At 41.2% G+C, this 19,750-nt stretch overlaps 2 protein-coding genes across 6 annotated transcripts in view; both read left to right on the forward strand.

Moving 5' to 3' along the window:
- Positions 1-19,420, forward strand: part of CEP152 (centrosomal protein 152) — a 50,534-nt gene extending 31,114 nt beyond the window's left edge. For 4 of the 5 annotated variants that reach the window (XM_083475524.1, XM_083475526.1, XM_083475525.1 and 1 more), the window contains 13 exons: positions 574-702; positions 829-964; positions 3,187-3,378; positions 4,090-4,353; positions 4,921-5,052; positions 7,320-7,973; positions 12,340-12,508; positions 14,894-15,064; positions 15,680-15,770; positions 15,854-15,954; positions 16,226-16,382; positions 17,511-17,614; positions 18,142-19,420. In XM_083475524.1, the coding sequence (XP_083331650.1) occupies positions 574-702; positions 829-964; positions 3,187-3,378; positions 4,090-4,353; positions 4,921-5,052; positions 7,320-7,973; positions 12,340-12,508; positions 14,894-15,064; positions 15,680-15,770; positions 15,854-15,954; positions 16,226-16,382; positions 17,511-17,614; positions 18,142-19,085 (3,244 nt within the window). In that variant the 3' untranslated portion in view covers positions 19,086-19,420. The remainder of the gene's footprint in view (positions 1-573; positions 703-828; positions 965-3,186; positions 3,379-4,089; positions 4,354-4,920; positions 5,053-7,319; positions 7,974-12,339; positions 12,509-14,893; positions 15,065-15,679; positions 15,771-15,853; positions 15,955-16,225; positions 16,383-17,510; positions 17,615-18,141) is intronic. The other variant, XM_083475527.1, reaches the window with a different exon arrangement.
- Positions 1-19,750, forward strand: part of LOC310693470 (NAD(P) transhydrogenase, mitochondrial-like) — a 963,907-nt gene that overhangs the window by 464,020 nt on the left and 480,137 nt on the right. The window lies entirely within an intron of this gene.

A 19,750-nucleotide genomic window follows, 5' to 3' on the forward strand; every position in this document is an offset into this window, starting at 1 on the left:
AAATCCCGCAGGGCCCTAGTCTCTTGTGACAGAGCGTTCCACCAGATCGGGGCCACAGCCAAAAAAGCCCTGGCTCTAGTTGAGGCCAGCCTAACTTCTCTGTGGCCTGGGACCTTCAGGATGTTTTTGTTTGAAGACCGTAAGTTCCTCTGTGGGACATACCAGGAGGAATTACAAGTTGCATTTTAAGATCACTACTTTCTCCAAACAAGCAGCCTTGAAAATAACTTTCTGTTAGAGCTAAGAGAATACTTTTTCAAGTCTAATTGTGACATGTAATTAAGCTTGAAAGAATCCTACTACTTTAGCCAGTGGAAGCCTTCCTTGAAGCCTGATTGTGACACAGCAGACACAGTTGAAGTCACAGTTGGGGAAAGGAGAGTTAATTCTTACCCCCTGAGCTTTAACCACCCCAGAAATTGCTCTCTCTCTCTCTCTCTCTCTCTCTCTCTCTGTGTGTGTGTGCGTGCATGCATATGCTTTATGGGTTGCAGGCTTCATTTGTTTTGCTCTTTGTATGTGTGTAAAAAATCATTTCTTAGGCTTTTTCCTCTTCCTATCTCCTATCCCCAGATGTGAAAGAACCTATCAGCAACATTATGAGAACATGAAGAAAAAGCTTTGTGAAGAGCTTGAAGAAAGGCATGCTGCAGAGAGAGAAAAACTCACCTATGATTATGAAATGAAGATTACACAGTTAAAGTGAGATTTGTTTTTGCCCTGCTAAGTTAGACTGCCCAAAACTGTTTCACTTTCAGACTCACTGTTTTATTAGAAAAGAACTGGGGTTTTTTTATCTTTTAAAATGCAACTTGTATGTGTTTCCAGGACTGTCATTGATGAGTTGAACAAAGAGATGCTCTCAGTGAAGGAATGTTACGTCACTGTCTGCAGAGAGAGAGATGAGCAGGAGGCCACTCTGAAGGCAGAATTTGAACAAAAGCAGCAACTGAAGGAAGAGAAGGTAGAAGCAGAAATAATCCTAAGAAAAAAAATACTCCAGAGATGGTGATTGCATAGCAACTATACCAGATTTGGTTCCCAAACAAAGGCAAATTCTCTCAGCAATTTGTGTTAAGTAAAATGTTTGGGAATGCCTGAATTGATGCAGAACAGACATAACACTGGCTGCTCCTTAAGCATAATTAAACTATGGAAGATAGGCCACATAGGATCATGTACTCTTTCCCACCTGTCCCTTCCTCCTCAAGCATGAATCACCCCTATCCTTCTCTTGCTGGCATTTACTGTGACATTTTATCTGCATCTGTCTAAATATGGCAGCATATTAAAGTTAGAAAGCACTTATTGAGGTGAGCTATATTTCACTCACCTTAAGTGCTTTCCAGTTTTAAAGATGTTAGAGTTTTGCATACATATAATGATTGTGTGAACATATTACCAAGTTATGTATCGGGTGCTTGCAGGATCCAATCCTTAAAATATATAATGAGGACTAAAGACTCATTTGTGGACCAAATAGAAACCCTAAGTTAAATAGTTTTATTTCTCTTTTCCAATACAAATTTTATATGCTTAGGATTGTGAAATCATACATAGCCCCTTACTCACATTTAATCGTTGTATATCAATCGTGTTTAGGGCTGATTTCTGACTCTGGCAGAAATGCTGGTTCCATAGCTTTCGGCTTTATTTTGTATCTGAAGATGCTCTTCTCCATCAGAAATGTAAATATGAAAGATGGATTTTGTTGTACAGAATAACAGTGAATGGATTTTTTTTGGCCTTCATCCTACTTTCATACGGAAGTTGTCTATAAAGGCATTTTGATTTGTGATCTTGCTTTATGGTAGTATTTGATTCCAAAGCACTATCAATGACCATTTCTTTGTAGAATCATAAAAGTGTGTACACACTTCAGACAGCTCCAAGGTGCTTAGAAACTTTGACAATGGTGAGTCAACAGCAGAGAAAACTAAAGGCAGGGTTAACAAGTTAAAGGCAGGCAGGCAGGCAGGGTGGATTTGATTTAGATCAAATCAATTTAAATCACGATTTAAATCACTAGTTAGTAAGACTTGATTTAAATCACTAGTCAGTAAGACTTGATTTAAATCATTTTTTTTACAGAAAGACTCAGTCTTGCATATTTACAACCAGATGAAGGTTTCTTTTTTGGAATAAAAAATTTTCAGAGTCGTTTTTACAGTTATATCAAAAAATACTGATTTGGTTATACTATTAAAAATACATAGACAGACAATTATGAAATTATTGTGAGGTTTAATAAGTTAACTATATTTGGACAACTTTTCTGCAGTACTTTATTGGAAGGAGAAAAACAATCACTTCCTTAATAACAATTTAAACAATTCACTTAACTAAAACAGTAACATTATAGCATATGTATCCATGTTTGTTAACTGACGTGGTTAAACAATTTAAAAAACAAACAATCTTAGACTGAGTTTTAGCATACATGAAAAACTTAAAACAAATCCTTATTTCCTGATGAATAGTCTTTGGACTATAATGTAACTTAAATAGAAAACTATCTTTAGAAAGATTTTTCCTCCAAAAGCATTTTATTTTAAAAATACAATTTAAATAAAAAAAATCTGATTTAAATTTTTAAAAATCCATTAATTTTTTTAAACCATTGATTTTTATCCACCCTGCAGGCAGGCAAGAATAACATGAGATGAAAACAAGCAAATATACCTATGTTTAAATTTCATTGGGCATAAGGTGGGCATAAGGATCAAGAAGCTAAGCCCAAAACTCCATGTGAAAAGTTGGTTTTGAAGAGGGATTTGAAGAGAGAATTGCTTGCAATGAGAAAGTTTTAGATGTAAGAACTGGCAAGGAGGAATTCAGGGAACTGTTTTAAGTAACAGCATAATCCTATGCATGTTTACTTGGAAGTAGTCCCACTGTGTTCAGTGAAACTTCCTCCCACAAAAGTGTGTATAGAACTGCAGCCTAAGAGAAACCCCTTGAGTAAGAAATGCTAGAGTAACATAACCACATAAATAGTGGTAAGATCACACCAGTGATAGTATTAAGAGAAGAGCTTTTTTAATTCTAACAGGTGTGGTGTCTATTACAACAGCTTTAATACTTTTGTTCTTTGCCAAGAAGCTGATAAACCATTGCAGATGTTTAACTCTGAAGCTGTTGTATTTATCAAAAAGTTAATTACTAATCTTGTTAAATTTTTCCTAGCTCAAGAAACAGTTATTGAAGGAAAAAGAAGACTCTTTGAGCAGGCTGAGGGCTGAACTAGAGGAAGAACACAGGAATTCCATTGTAGCAACCAAGAGCCAATGGCTGAGAGAAAAAGAATCTGATATGAAGCAGCACATTGAAAATGAAGTGATGATAGTCAAGACCCTCTGGGAGAGAGAACAGAAAGAGGTGTGCTGGGGTTTGTACTAATACAGTCATACCTCGGGTTGAAGTAGCTCTGGGATGAATATTTTCAGGTTGCGCTCTGCGCTACTTCCGGGTTTCGCCGCTCGTGCATGTGCAGACGCTCAAAATGACGTCATGCGCAGAAGCGGCGAAACGCGACACATGCAGTTGTGTCTTACGTTCACTTCAGGATGCGAACAGGGCTCTGGAACGGATCCCATTCTCATCCAGAGGTACCACTGTATACAGTGAACTGCTTCTGGGATGCTGTTTATGCAGACACTGAAGAATTCTTTCTGATTTCTTTGGCTCTTGCAGAAGCTTGCCATTTGTTCCTTGCATTTAAAAGTGCTAAAATAGATTTGTTTCTTTGTTGTAGTTGGTGGCAGCATCCTTTTCTAGTACGTATTCATTTGTGTGTTCATTTCCAGATTATTTTTTCTTAAGTGATCAAGGATCTTACACGCTGTTCTGCTGTTACATTTGCTGTCAGAAAACATTGGCTTAATCATTTCACACGTGGCAAGTGAATTTTTCTGAAGGCGAGGTGCTCTTTCTGCTTCTAATGAAAGAAAGAAAGAAAAACTCAAGCCTTGATTTCACTTTGTTTCTTTTGGAGATTGACAGTATGAAATTTAGCTTTTATGTTTGATGGTTGATTTAGATGTTTCTTAGTGTGCTCTAAAAAAAATCCACATCATTTGTTCCATGTAGATCAAAGACAGAGCTATTCAGGAAGTTGAAAAAGAGTGGCAACATAGACTCGATCAAGCTTTAGAAGAAGCAAAGAGGCCTGCTGTGGAACTCAATGATTATTGCGGCCAAACAGAGTTGTTAACCATCACAGATGAATCATTGGACCAAATGATTGCCGAAGCAGTTGAAAAACAGACACTACTAATTCAGGAGGCACTGCAAGAAAAGGAAAAGGCCCTGAGAGATTGTGAAGCAAGGCATCATGAGAGCATTGCTAGTCAGGTAACAAGCAAACACAACATACTGCTTTGCCCCAAATATGGCCAAAGCATGTTCAAGAAAAATTATAGTTATCATAATACACATTTTCTTAATATTGCCACGCTAGAGTTGAATCAGTGTATAATAGGCACTGATTAATAAGCAGTTCTAAATCATGTATTTTTAAGCATGTTCTTAAGATGACTCTGACTGTATACACTTTCATTACCTCAGAGTTCAAAACCTTTATATGATAGCTGGTTGTCTAGCTTATGTGCAAATTAGACCATAACACTAAACAATCAGATTGATCTAGATTGAATCTGTGTGAAGCTTCAGGCTTGCTTTCTCCTATCGTCTGGTTCTCTCTCCTGATTTTGAAGTTGGCTAGTATTGAAACCAACCACATTTTACATGGGAAAAGGGTCAATATCTGTTGCTTTAATCCTGGGCACAGTTGGGCTACTTTATATCTCATTGATTTCAGTGAGTTTAAGCACCTGCACAGACAGATTTGTAGCTGAAGTCCTTTCTCTTCATTCTGTGATTAGTTGAACATAGACTGAAGCTCCACTTACCCATTTGTAGGTGGAACTGGCTCTGACAAAAGCTCGTGTCAGGTGGCTGCAAGAACTGACTGAGCTTGAGGAATACAAAGCTCACCTGAAGGTAGCCAAGGAAAAATGGGAGAAGGAATGTGAAATCAGCACAGCAAAACAGGTAGTGGAGAATGACTTGCCCGTGATGGGCAAAACTTGGCTTATTTTTCACAGTAGGTTCAAACTGGAGAAGTTGCAGATTTGAGCCCACTTGATCAGAAATGTATGTTAACTGCTCAACTTCAGTAGACCAGTATTCTCCATAAGTTGTGTTTTATGCTTTGCCTGAGGGAATGGTATGATACATTTTGTTTTGCTAGAGCTCCCTCCCTTAAGCTCCTCCCTCAGTTCAGTTCTTGCCATCACTTAAAGTAGACATGGTTTCTTCTCCTATTTTGATGCTCAAGTTTCTCCTTGCTCTTTTGTCATCCTAGTTTCCCTCTGTTTACTTTAAATCTCCCTCCTTTGTCTCTTTCCCCTCCATTTACCATATTTTTCGTCCTATAGGGCGCACTGGCCCATGTTTTTTTGGGGGGAAATGAATTAAAAAAATTTTATTCCCCCCCCCCCCCCGCTGCGGCTGCCGCCCCAAGCCTTGCACACACCTGCCCAAAGCACGGGGCACCCTCTGGAGGGCTCTGCGTGCTTCGGGCTGCAGGCTGCCGCCCCAAGCCTCGCGCGCCCAGCGGGACCTCCCGCTGGGTGCACGAGGCTTGCAGACACTCGCTGGGGCTGCAGGCTGCTGCCTGCAAGCCTTGTGAGCCCGCAGGAACTCCCGCCGGGCGCGCAAGGCTTGCAGATAGCTTCCTGAAGCCTGGAGAGCGAGAGGGGTCGGTGCGCACCGATGCCTCTCGCTCTCCAGGCTTCAGCGAAAGCCTGCATTCGCCCCATAGGATGCACACACATTTCCCCTTCATTTTTGGAGGGGAAAAAGTGCGTCCTATGGGGCGAAAAATACGGTACCTTAAACCAAAAAACAAACAAACAAGCCTTCTTTATACTCTTCAATTTATCCCCACGGTTTTGGCATGCTGCCCACAGAAAAGAACAACAAAGAAGAAGTTGTAGTGCATAAGGATTTCTCACTTAACTGGCAAATTGAGGGCAGTGGCCTTTGGGCACCAAAACTGTCTTTCTGCTTTTAGCTTAGCATATGTCCATGCCATAGGTGAATCATGAGACACAACCAATCACATAGATATATCCCTATGCCAACCTTGGAGATCCATTCATGGTAAGTGACCAATGTTCCATTCTGCTTTCAAAAAGAGAGATATGATAAATTTGTTAGTACAGCTGATGAAATTTTCCAAATTATTTTTTTCCTTTTCCAAATCATCTAGTGTTGTTTTTTTTAAAAAATCCAGTGCAAGTTCTGCTTACATTATTTAATTATACTGAATTCAAGCCACTGACAAGAGTGGCACTCACCTTGGTACAAGTGCTAGTATTCTCAAATGGGTTAATTTTGACTGGTGCACAGGTAAAGCTGTCCAATCTCCTAATGATGTCTATGTGATCTAGAGCAGTGTTTCCCAAACTTTTTTGGGCAACGGCACACCTGTCTACTGAAAAAAAATCTCGCGGCACACCACCATTAAAGCCCCGCCCCGTGACGTCAGCGCGCAGCGTCACGCCGGGAGGGACGCACGAAAGTGAAAGTTTTTTCCCTCCCCCCTCAGTCCCTCGCTTGGAATTCAGCTCGTTTGGGGCATCGCTCCGGCTGCTCCCTCTCCCGCCGCGCAGGAGCGATGCCTCTCTCTGGCTCTCCCTCCGCGCAGGCTGAGGGAGGGAGGGAGGTGCGCGTGTGACCCGTCTCTGCTGGGAGACCAAACCCAGCGAGGCAGAGTCGCGCGGAGGCGCCCAGGCAGCGCTGCCGACTGCGAGGAGGAGCGCCAGGCAGCAGCAGGAGGCGCGGCCTCTCCTCGCCGCCGCCGCCCCGCCTCTCGCCGCCCGACTCGCCCGCCTCCCTCCAAGCATCTCGCGGCACACCAGCCGATGTCTCACGGCACACTCGTGTGCCGCGGAACACCGGTTGGGAAACACTGATCTAGAGGACCATTCAATCAGCTTCTCCCTCGGTATCAGAGATGGGCTTGCATTGTGCCTGCACCTATATTAAAACACTAAGCATAGTTCTACCTCTAACCAGGGCTTTGTTTTGACACTTAACTATGGTTAGGGAGCATGCCTGTGCAAATATAATAGTAATGCTAACAATAGTTACCAGAACTGAATGAGGGCGGAGGGAAGTGCTTACGCAAGCGGAGAAAAGAGTAGCCATCATTAGGACACAAGGCAGGGTTCTGTCTGCACCAAGCCACCTGTAACCTTTAGATAAATTTGTCAGAATATCGCTGACGGGCCATCATGTGTTGCATTCTTTAGGTGTCACTGGCTCTTTCAGCTGCTGAAGAAAAGTGGAAGAAGGAACATGAGAACACTGATCTAGCTAGAGTAAGGACCAAAGAACTTGAAGATAAGGTGTTTTCCCTTAAAAGGGAACTAGAAATCAAAAAAGAAGAAATCCCTGCCATTATTAAAGCAGAAGTGGCAAAATCTCGGACTCAGTGGAACAAGGAAAAGCAAGAGGAGTTTTTGAGGATTCAAGACCAAAATGAAAAAGATTACCACTCTTTTTTATACGACCACAGGAATAAAATCAATGAGGTGCTTGCCAAAGCAAAAGAAGACTTTGCAAAGCAGAAGAAAGAACTTCTACATCAAAAAGAGGCAGAACTGAATATGTGTCTGGGCAGAAAGCAACAAGAATGGGCAGCAGGAGAAGCCAAGAGATTCCAAAATGAAATTCGCCAGTATGAAGAAAGGATTCTGGTTCAGGTGGAACTCCTCTTAGATGACATGCACAAGAACTTGGTCAAATGTTCAAGCGAAGAGCGTGCTCAGCAACTTAAGTGGACTGCTGCTCCTACCATTCAGATCAATTCCCAGTTCAAAGAGAAACTGACATTTTGTCTGCAAAAAGCATATAGAGCCACTGTCAGCGCCGTTCTGGAAAAAGCCAAGCAAGAATGGAATGAGGTAACATTTATGCAACTTTAAATGAAAACATGTGGGGTTTCATTTAAAAACAAGCTACATTTTGGCTTTCACACTCTGATTATGGACAAGTTTAAGAAAAATAGGGAGCCGTGTATTTTTTTCAGAGTTGGGGGTGGGGAATGATGAGGACCAATTGATGTGGAAATGTTGTAGATAATATAGAATCTGTTAACTATACACGTAAAGGGGGAGGATAAAATAGATTTGTGCAAGTGTAGCCTTGCCAGACTTGACTCAATTTGTTTATTTGTATTTAGTCATCACACTATTACAAAACAAGTTTCACAGGATGAAAGTAACACAAAATAAGCAATAGAAGTTTAATTCAGACTTGGATAAACTTTAACATAAGTAAGTTTAAAGTGCTGAATTTCTCGTAGTTTACTGCTTGCCCCTTTAAAAGGGGGGGAAATGTTTCTCTTGTTAAAAATATTCCATTTTAATACTGCATTTTATAAAAATGGGTTTAAAGAAAATGAATCTGCAAATCTGGAAAAAGTAAAACTTAAATGAATAAAATCCAAAAACATACTTAGAATTTTGAATTTCCCAGGCAGGATCCAGAATTCTCTCCTTAAAAACCCCCTCTCATTACTGTCTTCACAGTTGTAGATTTATTTTGTCCGCCTAGTAGATGAATTATTGTCTCATGGTCAAACCTCTTCACATGTCTCCCTAAAATTTGTCACAAGTCAACCCACAATAAACTGCAAGGACAGGTATGTTCAGAATATGGCATGTTTCTGAATCTTCTAAAACAGGAAGACATCAGGTTTAACTGGGCTTTACAAATTAGATATTTCACCCGTCACCATTTATATCAACACTTGTAAAAAGCCTGATTTTATGATGAGTGGGGTATATGTATGTATGGAGGGGTGAGCCTGTAGAGACTCCTAGGGGCTTGAGGTGCATCTACAAATTTGTATCCTAACCACACACACACACACACACACACACACACACACACACACACACCATGGAACCCTGCAGTGGGGCACAAAATGCTCAGTTGTGGGTGGCAAGTTTGGTTCTCAGAGCAAGTGAATGGTTGTGATTTGCTCCATTAAAGACAAAGTAAAGGATTCCTTCAGGAGTACCATTTGGTGTCGAGATTAAATCTGTTTCCCACCTTGGCAACCCCAGCTTTTCGAAACTCCCATGAGCCTCATTGAGGCTTGGCCACCTCTGACAGCTTCGTGCTAGTGTGGAGACACATCACTCGCACTGTATGTCATTGGTGTGCATTCATACACACTTGCCACACGTACAGCAGAGCACTTCTCCAGCACACATACAGACATACAGTTGGCTACTTTCACTTTCCTGTCCTTAATTGGTGAGCTCATTGATGAACTAATTCAGGTGGTCCCAAATCTTTACGGACACCACAAAACAACCATTTCACTAGGGGAAAAAACAACACACACTTCAGACAAATAAAGCACAGACAAAGAAGGCAAGAAAAAATGGTAATTCCTCCCCAGCGCCCATCAGTTCTGCAAAAATGGGAAGGACAGGGACCCTGGGGGGCACCACAGGGTTTGTGGTGTCTTGGGGTACTGTGGTGCCCATGTGCACTACATAGGGGACCCTCACATTAATTACTCACCCCATTTGAATAACAGTTTTATTCAGTTGTTACCAATTTGTTGATTTTATTGAGGAAGCACTTTCGAATAATTTTTCCACTGCATGCATTAGATTTAATTGCTTTTTGTATTTTTAATTATGCATGCTGCTTGTGGCAAGCCCTTATAACCACTCCACAAGCATAAATTGCTGTCTTATTCCTTAGTGAATTGGATAAGTGAATTTAATGAGCATCCCCACCCCCTTTCCTCCTCTTACTCATTGTTAAATTCATTAAACACCCCTCATTTAATGAAAAGAGCAACTGCACCATAAATTCCTTATAAAATTCTCCCCATTATTCATTATTGAATTCGTGTTTACATTAAATGGGTGGTGATGGTGGTTGTTTTTAAGTTGCCACTCTGGCCTGCTTTCCATCATCTGCTCTCTTGGCTGCTCCCTGAATAGATAGTATTTATCCATCAGGAAAGTTGTAGCCAAGTTGTTCAGTCTTCCTATAACTGGCTCCCAGCTGCTCCCAAAAGAGATTGTCTCTCTTTCACAGCAAAGCTATGTGAAGGCTGTAGCAGTTTTTGGAGTACAGTGGTACCTCGGGTTACGAACTTAATTCGTTCTGGAGGTCTGTTCTTAACCTGAAACTGTTCTTAACCTGAAGCACCACTTTAGCTAATGGGGCCTCCTCCTGCTGCTGCTGCGCCGCCGCTGCACGATTTCTGTTCTCATCCTGAATCAAAGTTCTTAACCCGAGGTAATATTTCTGGCTTGGCGGAGTCAAGCGTATGTAACCTGAGGTACCACTGTACTGCAGAAGTGTTCTCAGTAAGGAAGCTGAAGGAGCTACCGTATTTTTTGCTCTATAAGTTTTTGGAGGAGGAAAACAAGAAAAAAAAAATTCTGAATCTCAGAAGCCAGAACAGCAAGAGGGATCGCTGCGCAGTCAAAGCAGCAATCCCTCTTGCTGTTCTGGCTTCTGGGATAGCTACGCAGCCTGCATTCACTCCATAAGACGCACACACATTTCCCCTTACGTTTTAGGAAGGAAAAAGTGAGTCTTATAGAGCACTTTGGGGTGGAGTTTTTGGAGCTTTTGGACATTGTAGCCACACTGAAACTGACCTTAAAAGTTATGTGCTTGCTGGCCCACATTGAGTGGTTTACCTAGTAAGGTCTTATACCCTGTTTTGAAAAGCACCATGATACAAAAAATATAACAAAGAAGGGATTATTATTGTTCTCTTTCCATCTAAAGAAAATGAGTACTACATCTACCATTGGACTCACAACAAGAACCTTAAATAGACTTTATACAGAGATACACTTTTTATCCTATTTTCCATCATGCCCCAGAGAAACAAAAGTTTAACACAGTTTAAGAGTGGTTGAATATTGAATAATATAAACACTGGTGGAAAGACAGAAGTTAAAATCTTGATTGAGCCATTCTGTAGAGTTATGTTGATTTGCCTGATGTCACTGAATTCCGCACACTGTCATTGCATTCCAAACCCCTTTTGTTGTTGCTAGGGTGATTCCACCGATGCTATTACACTTGAATGTAATCTCAAGTTAAACCTGTGCCGCTCTTTTTCATTTGGAGAAAAGACGCAGTGGTGGCAGTTAATGATATATTCTGTTGTGGGGGTGTGGATTATACTTTACTATAGTCCCTCACTGTAAAACCTCATTTCACCTGTTCCCTGATCAATGATGATCAGATAGTATTTGGCAAAACCAAGAAGAACAGAATATCAGCTTTAAAAGAAAAAGGGGCCAGGAGAGAATTGAGCACCAGGAATTTTTACAGAGATGAGGAATGTGGGGGCCTTTTTCAGTGCATCATTACAGAAAGGATTTAAGAGTGGGTCACCCTTGATCACATTCCCCTCTGCATTATTCCGACACCTGTGACAGCCATGACTTTGTATTTAGCTGTTAGTCTTTCTCCTCTCTGCAAGGTGAGGGAGTCTTCAAAATGCTCTGAAAATTAAGAATTGTTGAACTATGTCAGTATGAAGAGCCTGCTCTATTCTGCAGTAGTGATACAATGTTTGGACTGTTTTCTTTCATTTGTTGTCATGAAGCCCTGCAAGCAAGTTTTATCTCCTTGCATATACATGAATATAAATCTGTCTGTATATAAAGACAGATATAAAAACTCCACAAAGGGTTTCTTTTCTTGCTAGAAATGTTTTTAAAGCTGAAGAGGAGCATTTAAGCTAAGTCTAAGAATATTGCCCAATCTTTGAATGAAATATAAATATACAGTGGTGCCTCGCAAGACGAAATTAATCCGTTCCGCGAGTCTCTTCGTCATAGCGGTTTTTTCGTCTTGCGAAGCACGGCTATTAGCGGCTATTAACGGCTTAGTGGCTATTAACGGCTTAGCGGCTTTAAGAAAAAGGAAACAAACTCGCAAGACGTTTCGTCTTGCGAAGCAAGCCCATAGGGAAATTCGTCTTGCGGAACGACTCAAAAAACGGAAAACTCTTTCGTCTTGCGCGTTTTTTGTCTTGCGAGGCAATCGTCTTGCGAGGTACCACTGTACCATTTAATATGCTTCTTTTAAACAGTGTGGTGCAATAGATACTTCATGGTCTAGCCCTTAGAAAGCTAGGTCTTGACGACTAACTTTACCCTAGTCTTTTACAGGCTTGTGAAGATAAAGAATTGTAAAATACTTTGTACACCTGAAAATAAATTGATATTAGTGGCTCTCATTTGGAACTTGAATTCGTGATATCTTTTGCAGAAACGTGAGGTTCTGGACTATAATTTCAAAGAACCAGGGGACTCCTGCTTACACAGCAGTGAAGGAGAGACAGGAGACAAAGCAAGACCTTCCATGTACAGCGTTGGACAGCAAGTAGAACTACAAAGGATGTTAAGGAAGCAGACACCTTTGCAGGAATCTGAAATAGGTACTGGTATTATTTCCTTCCGCCTTGCTTTAATCTTGATAGTGGTTTGTTTCTTTGTAAAATAACATTTTTATAGTAGCAACTGGATATAAAGGTAAAGGAACCCCTGACCATTAGGTCCAGTCGTGACCGACTCTGGGGTTGTGGCGCTAATCTCGCTTTATTGGCCGAGGGAGCCGGCGTACAGCTTCCGGGTCATGTGGCCAGCATGACTAAGCCGCTTCTGGTGAACCAGAGCAGCGCACGGAAACGCCGTTTACCTTCCCGCCAGAGCGGTACCTATTTATCTATTTGCACTTTGACGTGCTTTTGAACTGCTAGGTGGGCAGGAGCAGGGACCGAGCAATGGGAGCTCACCCCGTCGCGGGGATTCGAACCGCCGACCTTCTGATCAGCAAGTCCTAGGCTCTGTGCTTTAACCCACAGCGCCACCCGCGTCCCTTAGCAACTGGATATAACTGGATATAAACAGCATTGTACAAATACTGTAATACTGACAGCCACTTGCTGTTGCCTTCCCCTCTATTTCAGGCATAGGCAACCTTCAGCCCTCCAGATGTTTTGGCCTACAACTCCCATGATCCCTAGCTAACAAGACCAGTGGTCAGGGATGATGGGAATTGTAGTCCAAAACATCTGGAGGGCCGAAGGTTGCCTATTCCTGCTCTTATTTCCTTCTCTGATGGCATCACACAAATCCTAAGCATTACCTCTGATTTCCAGAGACGGGAGTATTCCATGCACAGACCAAAGATGTATTCCATGTTTCATAGGAACCATGATTCTTCTCCCTCAAACCCTCTCACCCTCTGATTTGGGATTTGAGAGAAGAGGCTCTCAAAATCTACAACAAGCGGACAAAGACATTTAGACAGCCTGACTCATTGTTTGTCTCTTTTCACCCCAGATTTCGGGGATTCTAGCACTTCCAAAGCCAAATTGTTTAAAGCCTGCATTTCTGTGGCCTATGACACTTGGCTCTTACCTAAACCACACGGCATGAGAACACTCTCCTGTAGGGCAACAGCTACATATTTTGCTTTCTTCAAAGCTGTCATGTGGAAATTGCCTACCATGTTCACCATACAAGACATTGATGCATCAGTGGAGGCCGCTTTTTAGAAAAAATTCCTGATCTCCTATCCCCCCCCCCGAAAGGGAGTTCTTGCTTCTTCTTATTTACAAAATAGGAAATAAGGATCAGCAAAAAGAGAGCCAAAATCCGCGAATGTGGTTTCCCCCCCTAACATAGCATTTAGTAAAATTTCATACTCTTTTTTTAAAAAGCAAACCCCTGCTGTTTGATTCTTAATTATTTTCAAAAACCTTAATGCTTCATATTCCTATCGTGTATGATAATTTCCCCCAACATTTGTGTGCATGCATGTTTTGAAATTTATTTTATTTATCACCATTTTAGTTATATACCATCTGCAGATTAATTTGCAAAAATTCTGCTGAACAGCCTTATTTAAAAAGAACTAGCAGCCTCTTATGTGGTATTGCTTGAGAATTCTAAGGGATGTGTGTGGAATCAGTGCAGCTTTGAAATCAGTGGTTAAAATCACTACTATTCTGAAAGGTTTATTCAAAATGGCACCTAATTGTATCCAAGTGTAAACTGAAAAACTGCTCCTTAATCTCAGGAACCATCATGCAAAATTTGATTTGACAAGAGGTGTCCAAATGTGGAAACATAGGTCTCAAGATACATTCTTATTCTGCAGAAGTGCATTGAGTAGCTGCGTCAAAACACTTCCAATATTACTTACTTTATCTTTTTACCAAATTCTAGTTTTACCACCCTATCCCTTTTCTTTCCCTCCTTTTCTTTCAGAAGTTTTCATCTCCTCAGCTAAGGTACCTTTTATATCCTCTCCATGGAACAGAAGTAGGAAGGAATCTTTAAGTGACCAGGCTTAACTGAAAGATTGGTGAAGTGTTCTCTGTCTATTAGATACTTCATTCACCTCGGAACAGAAAGAACCTTCACAGTAAATGTCAAAAAATCATTACCCTTCAACAAGATCAGGAATGGGGAACCTATGCTCCTCCAGATGTTGTTGGATTCCAATTCTGATCAGCCCTAGCCAACATGGCCAGCAGCCAGGGATGATGGAAGTTGCACTTCTGCAACATCTGGAGGGCCATAAATTCCACATAGCAAGACTCCAAGAAGCTGGGAAGCATAGAATAAACGTGACTCTGGTTGGTCTATTAGCTGATTTGCTTCAACTAAGTAAGATATATAGGCACTAGAAACCTGTTGTAACCACACAGAGGTTCCAGAAAAATACAAGAAAACAGTAGTTTCTGGCCTCAAATACAATGGCTACCAATCCACGTTTTCTAGTTTTCTTAACTTTTTGTGTTGATTAACTGCAGATTTGAAATATAGGAAAAGAGATCCCTTGTCCCGAGAAGACATTTGTTGTGAGCACTGTCGCCAGCAGCTGGAAAGAAAGGAAAAAGAATGTCAGGATTTGAAAAAGAAACTTGATAAAGCTTGCAAGCACCTCCAGCTTGCAGTCAAAGCAAAGTCAGAGCAGTTCCAAGGTTTGTGTTCTTATTTGTCAAGGTGGAATTATTATTGGACTATACCAGTGATGGCCAAACTCGGCCCTCCAGATGTTTTGGGACTACAACTCCCATCATCCCTAGCTAACAGGACCAGTAGTCAGGGATGATGGGAATTGTAGTCCGAAAACAGCTGGAAGGCCAAGTTTGGCCATCACTGGACTATACCATCTCCAGCCAACACTGGGTATAATAGGAGTTGCAATCCACTGGAGTCATTTTCATAGAAGTGTACATCCCCAGGTGATGAGGTCCTTTCTCGGGTGCCACAATCCAAATCAAATAAGTTATAAGACTATGAAAGAGAAGACACAAGTTGATAATGTTACAGTGTCTTTTTAGGGTGAAGTGTTCAAATCTTCTTCCCTCGCATTCCCACTGCATGTTCCATTAGTATACTAATGGTTCTATTTGACATAAATTTGAAATGCCTGGGCTGCATGTTTCTATAGGGTTTCCGTAAGTTTTTACTCAGTTCTATATAGAATTCTGGCAATGGTGCCAAAATAAGATAACAGAAAAATTCCACACTGATTCCTATTTAGATACCCAGTTAAATTAACAATGTGTAATATTTTTGTTCTGTACTTTTAGAAAATGAAAAAATTGTAGAGGCATTAATGGAAGAAAACTCCACAATGAAGGACAAACTTGAGGATTTGAAGTTGGCCAACGGTCCCCCAAGGTAGTTAAGAAAAAGAAGAGTGATTTATGGGTGCTTGAAACTTCATACTCAGTTTGTGTACTGTGTATTTTGTGTGCTTATAGATCATCGTCAGAGGGGAGTGTCTCAGCCCCTTGTTCCTGTGATGGAAAAGCCTTGGAAGAAATGCGTTTTCAGTATATTAAAGCAGTGGGCAAAATTAAGAGTAAGTGCTAAAGAAGTTCCTTGTAGTTCAGTAACTAGTTTCCCCCATCTGCATTCTTTACAACACAGTAACTGAGGCAAATTACCAGTAAGACTGAATGGCTGCAGTGTGGGTCCCATAATCCCCTGTCTTTTCTGCACGATATGTCCTCTTACTATGTTTCATAAACATTGATCTTTTGTTTGTATTATTGAATATTCACTTCTGAAACTCCAGTTGTGTATCTCTGGAGCATATGGTCTTTATTTAATTTATACCATGCTGTTTATAGGTGACATGCTTCGTTACATACATGAAAGTAAAGAGAGAGCCGCAGAAATTATTAAAGCAGAAGTTTTAAGAGAACGTCAAGAGACAGCCCGGAAGATGCGCAAATATTACCTCATTTGTCTTCAGCAGCTTTTGATTGATGATGGAAAGCATGATGGGTGAGGTATTTCTAATTGTATTAGTTGAGAAGACAACAGTTTTCATAGACTTGTGCTTGAGATCCAACACTGAGTGAGTGCTCATTTAGCAGGACATTCTCTTCCTTTCCTCTTGCCTGCACCCGCTTGGCCTCAGCCCCAACCCCGAGTTAGAGGTCTGCACAGCCTAACTTTATGGAAAGTACCGTATTTTTCCATGTATAGTACGCCCACCATGTGTAATATGACCCCTATTTCTTTGGACTGCAACAAAAATGGGGGGGGGGAACTGCCCAAAGTTGTTGAGCTTCTTTTGGGGGAGATTGCCCAGAGTTGTTCAGCTGGGAGGGGGGAACACCAATCGCTCTACAGCCTTGCGACAGCAACCAATCACACGCCCAATTGAAGTGGCCAATCTCCTGCTGGTAGCTGACGCCAATTACCCTTCCCCCTCTGCTATCTGTGTATAAGACAACCTGCAATTTTTGCCTGTTAGTTCTAAGAAAACAATATTGTTTTATACCTGGAAAAATACGGTATTTTTAATCTTGCTTATCAATAATGGTATTATCAGTGACAATACTCTCCAAGTATTGTCTGCCAAGCAGAAATAGGTTGCTCAAAGCACCTGTGGAATTTACCAAAGTTGCTATCTCGCCTGCTCTGCATGAGAAATCCTCTACTTTCTGCTTTTCAGCTCATTGATTGAGAGAGGTAATAGCTGCTCTTCTAGCCTGCACTTGGACAGATCACAGTTCATGAGCTCTGCTCTCATCTCTCAGAAATCCCATCCTGTCGTATAATAATTTTATACAATAGTGAAGAATTATGCAGATATCCTTAAATCATTCAAACTTTAAAGCTACAAGGGAATCTTTTGAGTAGCCAAACCTTGGAGAAACCTTTCTGTGATATATATATTGTCCACAGACAGCTTTCCAGGTCATGTGGCCAGCATGACGTGTGTGTGTGTGTGTGTGTGTGTGTATAAGTGCTCACTCTCTTTATTGAAGTGCTCACTCTCTTTCTTTTTGTCGTAACTTCAGATGGCTGGAATGGCCCTTGTAATTTGCTGCTCTAAAACAGTTGTCAATCAGATTAGTCCAGAAAAGGGTGGACTTTTAAGACCTCTTACTGGTTTTCCTGCAGGCCTGAGAAGAAAATAATATGTGCTGCTGGCAAACTTGCTACAATGGCTAAAATATTAGAAACACCTGTTCGTAATGCATCCCAGAGCAAAGTTACCCACTCAGGTACAGTAACATGAAGAATGCCTATCTCCTGGTTTTTTATACATGTCATTTGCTTATGTAGTGAGAGAAGATGTTTGCTTGTGTGGCTTATAGTACCTTCAATTGTGCCTTCCGTATATGTGAAGCACTTTAAACTCATTGAAGGAATTCTTTTTAAAATATATGTGTTTGTTGATTTTTTGAGGATACAGCTGTAAAAACTTAATAAGATATAGAACATCTTCGATGTTAAGAAATAAATAGGGACCGATGGGTCAGAGTTTACATAAAATCAAATCAGATCAGAAGCCATTATTGGCAACAACAACAAAATCAGTTGATTGGGGAAGGGGATGAGATGTGCCTGAGATGTGTCTAGGCCAAGCAAAAAGAGTCTGTCGGTGGAGGCAAATACCTCCCCTGCATAGTGATGCACGAGTCATTGGAGGTTTCTATAATACTGTTGTTGGCTATAAAAAAAAAATTCCTCCAAAACAATTACATGCTTGATTTTAATTTCTTTTTCCTTTCCATTCCACCTTCTGTAGCCCAGTCACAAAATTCCAAGCTGCTCTCTGAGGTTGAGAAACCTCAAAGAAATTATATGCAACAACCCTCGCCAACCCTAGTAGAAAACCAAGTTCATGTCAAAAAACCCAGTAACCCCGCTACCCAGAAACGTATACCTTGCAGCTTACAACAGCAGCTCGATGCTGAAACCCACTCAGTTGCAAATTCCCATACCCAAGTTGGTGGGAGAGCTTTTAAACAGCTGGATGATGCATCACTTGGTGCTGTATCGGTGGTGGCATTCAATGAAGCCGAAAACGTAGACAAAGGTCAGTGCCATGCAGTCAGTGATGCTGCGTTCCAGAATCATTCCTCACGGATTTCTCAAGCAAAGCTCCAAAACATTCATCCAACTAGTGGAACAGGCGATAGCTCTGACTCCAGAGCAGCTTGTGTAAGATTTAAGAACCTAAATGAAAGACCAGTTGTTACAGAACTTGGATGCACTCAGTCTTCTAGGCATCAGAAGTCAACTTCTCAGAAAACTCAAGTCTTTGACATTCAGGAAACTCCAGAACGGGATGAAGGATGCTCTTCTGATTGGAGCTTGGTCAGTGAGACTTTACACATGGATGTGTCTCTGTATCCTCTTCAGAAAGCACATTCCAGTGCACCAGGAGAATCCCACCCCAAGGAAGATAGTTCTGGTTTTTGTCTACAACCTGGTGGCCACAAAGACAAGACAGGTGTTACAAAGAGCCGAGACATGGGCTGCAATGAAAGCCATCTGGCTATGAATACTAGCTGTGTACCATCTTTGAAAGTGAGCAAATTAAGCCCTGCCGATCCCTATCTGAGTGGTGCAATGTGTTCAACAGCTGGGAAAAGCTATAGCCTTCTGAATTCAAGGAAACAGACACAAGATGTTTTGGCTTTTCAACAAGATAGTGGCTTTGACAGCCCACAAATCAACTTTGATTAAGCATCATGGACTCTCTGGACAGTCTCACAAAAGAGATACTTAAAAATATTTAAATGAAAGCTGTGGAGGAAGCCTGTTGTGACAGTCTTGTGAGTGTTTTTTTCCCAATTCTTAACTTTCCCTTTTCGACTGTTACATGAACAGACCGATCATAAATATTTATGCAGGTTTGGGATATGTCTTAGCTATCTGTCTTAGACTGTGTATAGTGTGTGTGTGTGTGTGTTGTGTTTTGCATATGAAATTATCTATTTTTATACCTCAAGATTAGTGTGCAGTACAGTGCAAACTTTTTTAATTTATATGGCAATAAAACTGACACTTTGTGATCCGTATGCACAATTGTCATAGAACTTTCTTCAAAGTTGGGGGTACCTTTCATTTATTTAGTACATTCATCACCCTGAGAGAGAGCTGGCAGACATAAGAATTCCAGGGCAGTCTTCCAGCCGGCCAGTAGCCAGACCCAAACCCACTTAGCTTCAGCAAAGTTAACTATGTTATGCACCTTCAGACCATGCCTTGTATGTGTGAAATGCCAGGACATGGAATCTTAAACATTTCCTTTCAAATATGGAATGTAAAAAAAACACCTGACATTAGCAAACTCCAATACCTAGAGGCACACGAGTGCTATTGGGTTTCTCCTTCCAGAAACAGCACTG

This window comes from Podarcis liolepis (genome assembly GCF_965112155.1).
Source record: "Podarcis liolepis genome assembly, chromosome: 14".
In the NCBI taxonomy this organism is placed as follows: Eukaryota; Metazoa; Chordata; class Lepidosauria; order Squamata; family Lacertidae; genus Podarcis; species Podarcis liolepis.